At 35.0% G+C, this 10,163-nt stretch overlaps 1 protein-coding gene across 1 annotated transcript; it reads left to right on the forward strand.

Annotated features, from left to right (window-relative positions):
* Positions 1–1,214: 1,214 nt before the first annotated feature.
* LOC117181411 (histone-lysine N-methyltransferase SETMAR-like) lies at positions 1,215–2,167 on the forward strand (the record flags this gene model as incomplete). The annotated part of the gene is made up of 2 exons (XM_033374036.1): positions 1,215–1,512; positions 1,902–2,167. Coding segments are annotated over 2 exons (564 nt in total), but the record flags the coding sequence as incomplete, so codon positions are not given.
* Positions 2,168–10,163: the final 7,996 nt, after the last annotated feature.

Genomic DNA, 10,163 nt, shown 5'->3' on the forward strand with positions numbered 1-10,163 from the left:
AATGGTACACGCGTGTTAAAAAATGTTAATGGCTTTAATAGTACAATGTTTACTCGAGCCATTGAATACTGTTTTTATAATTTTAAAAACAGTGGTGAAATTCTAACGTAACTTATAGAAAAACTTCAGAAATTTTAATTTTATAATGGATTAAAAAAAACCAAGCCCTTTCTTCCATATCCCCCCTTTTCAATATCCTCACGACCTGCCAAGGAGTCCATAGAATTTGAGTAAAAAATACTCTGCCGATTAGTCAAACACTGCGGCTGTGCCCCCCTTCTATTTGCAAATCCAGGCCCCCCCCCCCCATACTCTTACGACTCTTTGTGGGCCGAAAGAATATGAGTTCCAAATTACACATTTTACAGAAAAGAATATTGACTTGTATTATTTCACATCTAAAAAATATTGGCTTACATTTTTTAATGATCAAAATAAATTAAACATGTAGTTTTAAGCAATCATCAAATAATTTCAATCTTTCAGAGAATCATAGAGTTTTCACGGGTTTTAAAATCATTTAAAAAATGGTTCATTTACAGCTCTATCTGCATCTAATATGTTAAGAATTTTCTGTTATTTGAAGAATTAAATTTTGAGAGAAAGTTAACGATTTTGTTGGGTTCTACTTTCACAAAAAATGAAATGATGTTTCCACTGGTCGCTGCAGATTCCTTGAAAAATTTAGTTACTCTACTTTTTACTTTGATTTCCTTAACATTTATTAAAAACAGTTTCTCTAATTGTATCTTTCTTAAGTTAATCAGAAGGAACTTTAGAAAAAATACATTCTTTTTTATTAGAAAAACAATATTTTGCAATTTTTGACTGAATTTGTTTATTACAATATAATGGATTGATAAGCAAATTATTAATATTCGGTGAGATTGAACAACCGATAATTTTAAAGTAAAATACATCATGTAAATTATTGTGAATATTATTTCAAGTTTCACATTTGAAAATTGACTCAAAACCTGAAAATGGCGTGTTTATTGTAAGAAAATAGTGAAATATTAAGAGAAGACATTACTTTAAATAACTACACTGTAGGTACCACTTTTCTAAGATTTCAGGTTGAAATACTAGGCAGTCTGATAAGTACCTGAAAATTCTAAGAGATGGATTTAGTATTCACTAATGTGAACCATTTCCGTCGAGCTTGATCCTTCAAATGACGCCTGTCAAAACTTCAGCCATTTATGTATTACCCGGACTCTGCACCGTCGATTGGAACGATTCATAAGTGGTTTATCGAGTTTCGTTGTGACCGTACGAGCACAGTTGATGCTGAACGATCTGGGCGCCCAAAAGAGGTCACTACACCAGAAAATTTCGAAAAAATCCATGATATGATGTTGAATGATCCCAAAGTGAAATTGAGAGAGGTAGCTAATGCTGTAGGCATATTATTGGAACGTGTGGGCTATATCGTGCATTCAGTTTTGGGCATAAAGAAGCTCTGCGCGCGATGGGTGCCGCGTTTGCTCACAGTGGACCAAAAACGAATTCTTGTGACAACTTCCCAGCAGAATTTGGCATTATTTTCGCGTAAGCCGACCGAGTATTTGCATTGATTCATAACCATGGATGAAACCTGGATCCACTACTACACTCCTGAGTCAACGCAATAGGCAAAACAGTGGGTTCCACCGGGCCAAAGTGCTCCGAAGCGTACAAAAACGCAACAATGGGTCGGAAAGGTTATGGCCTCCGTCTTTTGGGATGCACATGGCATAATATTCGTGGACTATCTTGAAAAAGGTAAAACCATAACTGGAGCATACTATTTATCATTATTGAACCGATTGAAAATTGAAATCGCCGAAAAACGACCGCATTTGAAGAAGAAAAAACTGCTTTATCATCACGACAATGCACTGTTCATTCATGCTTAGTTGCACAAGCAAAATTGCATGAAATCAGCTTCGAATTGGTTCCTCAGCCACCGTATTCACCAGACCTGGCCCCCAGCGACTATTACTTGTTCCCTAACCTGAAAAGATGCCTCACCGGTAAGCGTTTTTACTCAAATGAGGAGCTCATTGCTGAAACTGAGGCGTATTTTGGAGACCTTCCGATCGAGTACTTTTCGGACGGTATCAAAAAGTTAGAAAATCGTTGGACTCGCTGTATCGACCTAAAAGGAGAGTATGTTGAAAAATAAAACCGACTTTGGCCAAAAAAAACGTCTCCGTGTTTCATTTTTCAGGGACTTATCAGACTGTCTAGTATATTTTATTCACAAGAAAGTCGTTGAGTATCCTACCTAAAAAGCAAAAACTTGCGAATCGATGACCATTTTCATGTTTTCCTTTTTTCATGTTTATAGTTTTAAAATAATACAGTTATTGTAGAAATAAGAAATATTTATCAAAAGAGTGTCCAGTTTGCAATCACTATTTTAAAAATTATCAAAATACATACAACTAATCGATAGCAAATAAATAATAATGAAATTCAAGCAGAAAAATGTTTTTAACAATAACTTTTCTAAACCCTCGAGTTTCACCAAATCGCTCAAACTCTATTTTTAATTCGACAGTCGAAAGTAGGTCTCTCATTCCACATTTGGTAGATTTTTATACATTATCTCCCGTATTTTATTGCTATTGTTTAATCCACAATGTCGGCCATTTGCAAATTTTGAATTTTGATTCGCAAATTCTGAAAACTGCAAATAGTGATTTATAAAAAAATTGCTACCAAAATTTTCCTTGACTGATAGATACTTAAACAATAATCTACAAAAATTATTTGTCACAAAATTGGTTTAGTAGATAGATATGTCAAATTAAATGATATACAGGACATTTTTATCAATTGGAAAAGTTTAGTACATAATTACCATTCGCTTGAATTAGATAACAACGTTATTACAAAAAGCATTCATGAGATTCACAATTAAAGGAATGTAACTAAAAAATAGTATAGAATATAACTAAAAAATAGCAGGCTCTCTGTGAATACTTATTGTGAAATTTCATTGAGTATTTGTTGAATAGGTCTAGTTTCTTTTTATTCACAGTGGCCAAGGTCCCATACTTCTTCTGCGTTGATTTGTTCAAAAAAAATTATTTATTGTTTTAAATTCACTTAAGAATGCGACTAGCCGCGATGCTTTAAACCTAACGTTTTTGTGAGGAGAAGCAAAAAGTGTAAAATGTCTACTACTATCCCCGTCACTAAGTTGTCCACCGCTTTCCCCGAAACAACATTTATACCCTTTCATCGTAGTCTAGGTGCAGTAAGATGAAATCTGAATCTTGATTTGCTCACAGGCTAACCAAAATGGAAAGCTAGATGCTCTGGAAAGAAAGTTAGAAGTGGTTCGCCAAGTTGCTCAGGAAAAACGAAGGTGGATAGAAAAAGAAAAAAAGGGAAAAAAGAGATTTACGGATAGTCCGACTGCTCAGTATCGAAATGAATATTCGTTTGCTTTAATGTGGAATTTTGGGTAAGTTGGACATGGCAAAGGTATTATTGATGAAGTAGAAGGAGCGCTTAAATGGAAAGCTGACAATTAAGCAGGTCAGGGATCTGACATCACTGATCCAAAAACTTATATAGGTGCCGTTAAAGACGTAAAAATAGGTTTTCTAAAAGTTGAGACGAACGAAATTGACGCAGTCAATAATTTATTCAGTTCCAAGAATTTAAATATTGCGACTGGTATATTTGAAATTCACCCAGTCATTTAGATTTCTTATGGCAGTGATAATTTATATTTTAAAAAGCGCAGCTGCAATCACATTTACATTTTGTCGCCATGTACTGTACGTGATTTGAAAATTCTAACTTACTGTCTGCCTGAAAACGCTCAAGTGAAAAAAATGTTTACCAAAACGAAAACTGTTTGAATGAAAAGACTGCCGAACAATACTGAAGCCTTTCTAGTCAAAAGAACTTTTTGAAAAAATTGAATTTGCAGCAGCCACAAAGTTTTTGCAAAATGTAAATCTGCGCAACAAATATGGTTCAAGACATTTAAATCAAAGTATTGGACATTCAAGTAAAAAAGTTTGATATTTTACGAAAAAAGATAAAATATTTTGATTTGATTTCAGATTGAAAATATAATAAATTATTTGTACATTTCTTTTCATTTATAAATGCATGTAATTGTAGTTTAAACGTGGTTTAAATACCGCACTCGAAAGCAGAACGTGACTGAGTGTCTGGGCCCAACCACAACTTCACGGATTTCTTCGCGGCTGAATGCGGTAACTTTGCTGCTTGACATGTTTATTTTTACGCGTCTATAATTTCCAGTGTTCATATCATAAATATAAATTCCAGAAAGAGTATCATAATGCTGTAATATTGCGAAGATGTCACCATTCGATGTTGATAAAAGAATTTGTTCGTTGGTTGGCGCATACATAAAACGGTTATTCTTTATTTTGATCTTTAGCGGTGTGTGGACAGAAAAAGTGTATCTTCGAAGTTCAAATATCCGCTGTGGATTCGTATTAGGAACAAGCTGAATAAATCGAAGTTTTTCAAGTCCACATTCAATACCGTCAGGGGAAGGAAGCCTCGTGGTTGAAGCCATGAACCTGAAAGGAGGCCCAATGGGCCACCTTGGTGGAGAACTGGACCTTTCACGGGCAGGATTCTTGGCAGGAACAAGAGATCTCTCAGGTGAGGGATGTCTTTCAGTAGAGGTAGAAGTTTCGCTGAGAGAAATCCCAGGAATAGGTTCGCCATAAGGTAAGCAGTCGAACTGCCAACTATACTCTGAAATAAGGAAGTGATGATTACCATGGATGTTTTCTGAGTTAGGTTTTAATGTCAGTGGCAATGTTGAGAGGACAGACAGGAAGAGAAAAGAAATTTTCCATTGAGAAGGTGTCGTCAAATTGGCCAACAATATGAGGGAAAGATTATTCGAAAAGGTTCCTATAAAAGATTTATTTTAAAACTTCTTTCTAAATATGATTAGATTTTCCAGAAATGGTAGAAAAAAAACACGTGACTTGTCTCATGACTTTCCTATAATCTCAATGTGGCAGCCCTTCAAAAACTACGCACACTGTCAGCATACATTTTATGACGTAAATCATCGTATACGAGGTATGTTCATTGTCCGCCTTAAAGATTTAATCAATGATTTGATACTGTGAACTTCTGAGTATATATCAGGTGTGCCGTTAGATATAAATCTTGTGATGAAATGCGTCTTAGTAAAACTAAGTTGCCGATGAATAATCATTAGGAATTCAATTTCAAAAACCGTGAAAAATATGCAAAAATACTCTTAAAGATTGTCGCTTTAGTACCAGTCCATTACGAAGTTCAGCAAGAATTTCAGGTCGTAAAGAAATCGTATCGAACCAGAAAGAAATACATTCCAGCTTTTTCTTTATTGAATATAATATTATATTTGTATATTGTTACTGGCTTTGTATTTTTTGATGAATGATAAGAACGATCCTGCAAAAAATAGCTTTGTTAATAATTTAAATTTGTTTTCCCACGCTGTAAATCTTTTTAGGAGTTTTCCCCACTTTGTAGTGGGGAAAAAGTCCACGTTTTTGTTGGGGTAATTCATTTTGCCTACATTTTGCTACATTCGAGCTGAATCTGCTTTTTTATTATTATTCTGCAAAATTTTAGGGAATCTTTCCTATTTAAGGTTCGGGAACATTTCCGAAAATTCAGTTATTATTACACAATATCATAGGGAACTTTTCCCTATGATACCGTGTGCTTTAGGAGTAGCTGGCTGCACTGTACCCAGTATATTCACGACCTTAAATTTAGCTATACATATAGATTTGAAAATTTTAGGAATTTATTTAAACAAAAGTAATTGCCTAATCAGAAAAATAAAAACCTATCTGAATTCAGCTCAGCCATACCTCTGGATGATTTTCGAATTATGCAAAAATTATTCTTAAACAATTTTATTGTTATAAACAAATGGGAAAGCAATATAAAAAAACATATGAGCTGAAAAATATTTTCAAAAACATAACTGCATACTTCAGTAAAATACCCCCAGGGTGATTTTTGAATGAACGAAAAAAAAGCATTTAAACAAATAGAATGTTTATAAATTTTTTTTGTCGTTTTTCACGATTTAATGTGCAATAATGTCAAGTAAAACCTGTTGACGCAAACTAAATAAAAATAATACTATTTTGAGCTTTAAAGAAACAAACATAGTCAACACCTAATCCATCAAACATTGTTTATATTCCCTGCACTCCCAATGAATGTCGAAAAAGCCTTTCCAAATCAATTTCTATATTCAGACATATAACCAGAACGAACTAATTGTCCCAGAAAAAATCTGAAGGTATCGTTGAAGGCCTCTCATCCATATCTCCAGGTGATTTTTGAATCACTAAAAAAGGTAATTCTTAAACAACTATATTGTTTATAATATTTATAATTTGTTTAAACAATCAGTGAACGACAATTCCAACTGACTGACAACTAGATACCTAATCTAGAACATTTTAGAATGGAAATAAATTTTTCGAAATGTAAAAATTCCAATTTAAACATTTCCCCCCTCCACTTTGAATGTTTTTTTCGGAGTTAATTAGTTCGTTCTAGCTATAGTTCACAATTTTTAAAATCGTCTTCAAGGGATTGTTCGAGTCAGAGTGGAGGGGGTAAACACAATGTTTAAATTGAAATGTTTCCATTGCGAAAAATTTATTTTCATTCTAAAATATTCCAAATTAGATATCTATTTGTCAGTCAGTTGGAACTGTTGTTCACTGATTGTTTAAACAAATTATAATCATTATAAACCATATAATTGTTTAAATAATACCTTTTTTCAATTATTCAAAAATCACCTAGAGATATAGATGAGAGGCCTTCAACGATACCTTCAGTTTTTTTCTGGGACATTTAGTTCGTTTCAGCTATAGTTTCCAATTTTAAAATTCATTTTCAACGAATTTTTCGTGTCAGAGTGGAGGGGGTAAAAACAATGTTTAAATTGGAATTTTTGCATTTCGAAAAATTTATTTCCGTACTAAAATGTTCAGATTAGGTATCTGGTTATCTATCGGCTGAAATTGTTGTTCACTAATTGCTAAAATAAATTATAAGTATTATAAACAATATAATTGTTGAAATAATTTTTTTTTTTAATGATTCAAAAATCACCCAGAGATTTTTGAGCTCATACGTTTATTTATATTACGTTCCGATTTGTTTATAACAATAAAATTGTTTAAAAATCATTATTTTTGCATAATTCAAAAATCACCTAGAGGTATGGCTGAGCCGAATTGAGATATGTTTTTATTTTTTTTCGTTGGACGATTACTTTTGTTTAAATGAATTTCCCAATTTTTAAATCTATATGCATAGCTAAATTCAGTGTCGTGTAGATTCAGGGCAAATAATTGTCTTTGTTGTCAGTCCTCTCGAGGTTTTGAAGGTTTCACTTGTCCGTAAACTTAAAGACATTTTCGCGTATTAGAAGCTAGGGAGGGTGGTGACTTGCTACGGAAATTCGCTTAGTCAATTTGATGAATGACGACAGAATATAAAACCTGAGGGTTTTGTCATTTCCATTTCCAAACTGCCCTGAGCATTTTTCGTAGGCTGACTTCCTAATTAGACATTTGAGAATCCTTGGTAAAAAATCGCGCTTTATTATATAAGAGTTTTTTAAAATCCTTCAAACAATGCTCATAGCAGTTTGCAAATTGAGATGTAAAAAACCTTGGTTTTAATTTAGATTTCTTGTACCATCCAAACTGCAAGAAGATCATTATTTTACAATTATAACTTAGTTGAATACTTGCTTTTATTAATAAGTTAATTCACACACAATCACTGTATTCTAAAAGTTCTGCAGCAAGAAAAATGTACACTAAATTAAAAAATTAATATAGTCAAAAAGCCTTTAGAGAAATTCCATTACTTAAAGTTAAAGGCAATCGATGTAAATAAATCGTAATGCTCGCGACCATAACCGTTCCACTAGTGGTATGAGTTGTACCCTGATGGAAATGTGGGTGCTATACATCAAAGCTCCTCCATTTTTCTTACGAATCTGTCCGTAAGTGAATAAAATACGGCAAATTGACGATAAAATTATGGCACGTCACGAGTTTTTTTATGCAATATAATAACAGACAATGGGTAGATCAATGTTTTACGACTCGCCGCTGTTCACAAAACTAGCACGCACCTCTAATTCAGAAGCGAAACTCGTGTCCCCCCCTAGTAGAAACGTACCAAAGATCTTGCGATATGGATGCAAAGGGCTGTGATGCTTCAATCGACCCTTTTGAATTAAGTATTAATATATTGATATAATATCATATTTACTAATAAAATTCAGAACCATTGCCAAGGTGGAAGCGAGAGTGAAAACAGCCTTCATTTTACTTAAGCAGAGTAAAAACTGTATTTTTTTTCACGCGCTAATGATGAGTTGGGTCAACTGTGTAACTACTTATTATTGAAATACTTTACGAATGATTGTATATATAGCATATCTTGTATACAGTATTTACAATAACGATTATTGGCGGCAAGCTGGTTTTCCTCAGTTATTTACATTTCATTCGCCTGTTTTATAAACAAAGCTTCGGTACGGAATTCGTTAACATTGATGTCAGTGTTCTTCAAAATACAATTTTATTTCAGGTATACAAGTTTTAGAAATAATTTTTTTCACAGACAAGAAATAAATATAAGATCATTTTCATGGGGATTGGCGGTGATTCCTCACTTGACCTCCACTAAATTTGAATGACGTATGGACCAAATACAATAAGTGAAGGTGACGCCGAGAAAAACCCACGTTTGCTCCACGCTGCGGCCCACCGCGGGTGCTCTAAACCACATTTGCCTAACCCGCTCATGTGGCGAGGACCTCATGTGTATTTGCACTGCCGACGTGTCAGCCGCTGCATGGAATTAGAAGTCAGCCCCTTCAAGCTGTGTCAGACAGTGCGTGGTGGATGCAGAGGTCGGAATCAGCAGTACTCCGGGCGAGTTCCAGTCCTTCCGTGTTTTCCGGGACTGGTTAAACGAAGCCTGGGCCCTAGGAAACTGGGAAAGGACTTAGGTCCAAAGGTATACCCATTTCCAGCTATTTCGGCCCGCCCCTCCGCGCACGATGCACTGGCGATAAATAATTTTTAGAGAACCTTAAAACAAAGCTATTTGAATCAAACAGTAGAAGACAGCAGCATTGCACACAACGCAGCCACTTTCAGTGCTAATATTAAGACATCCGAATCAGCGATTAATTCTGAAGTAGATGCCACGAAGGGTTCGATGGGCTTCCAGAAGAACATAGAGGCTAATGAAAAATCATAATAAGTAAGATAGCTGAAGAGACGGAAAAAATGTAAGAAGCTGCAAAAAAGGAGCAGAACATAAGTATAACAATGCAACCCAAAACAGAATCGCCACAAAAAATCGGTTAGGAAACAACGACCCAAAGCTGTGCTAATCAAGCCAGCGGAGGGAAATCACATGCAAAAGTGCTGCGAGACTATAAGTCAAAGTTAGAGTCTTACTAAAGCTGGGAAGATAGACGAAGAACGCCAACTCCTACAGAGAGGTTCTACAGAAACATTTGGGGCACATGGAAACCCTAAGAAGTCTAGTTTGCATTGTCAGACTGTAAGGTCTAGATATCAACGACCTTTCCACGAAGAAAGATGTAGAGGAAGCACTTCTACGAAAGGACACCAAACAGAAAGCTCCGGGAGGAATAATAACGGTCGGAGATTTCAACGGAAGGGCGGTGGAATGGGAAATGTCCAGCACAGTCTCGCGAAGGAAGCCTATTTTGGAGATGGCTGCAAAACATGAACTGCTAGCGATGAAAATCGGCGAAAATTTTACTTTAAGACGAGCCCGCAACGTAGGGACGATCTCGAACATTACTCTAGCATCGAAAGGAGTAGCCCCTTTTATGGGGAACGGACAGGTCTTGGAGCATTATACTGGAAGCGATCACTAGTATATCCAGTTCACTATAGAAGAAAGCCTAGGTATCAGGACACATCAGTGTAAGCGCAAAGCCTAGAATGTATTCAAAATGAACATAGAAAAACTTTCCATGTCGGTAAGCCGAGGGCAGAATAGCCTTATGGAGAAATCTGACATGGAAGCGGAAGCAACTGTGGAAGCTACAATATATTTTATATATTAAAATTCATTAGATA

The sequence above is a fragment of the Belonocnema kinseyi genome, chromosome 10, assembly GCF_010883055.1.
Source record: "Belonocnema kinseyi isolate 2016_QV_RU_SX_M_011 chromosome 10, B_treatae_v1, whole genome shotgun sequence".
NCBI lineage: Eukaryota > Metazoa > Arthropoda > Insecta > Hymenoptera > Cynipidae > Belonocnema > Belonocnema kinseyi.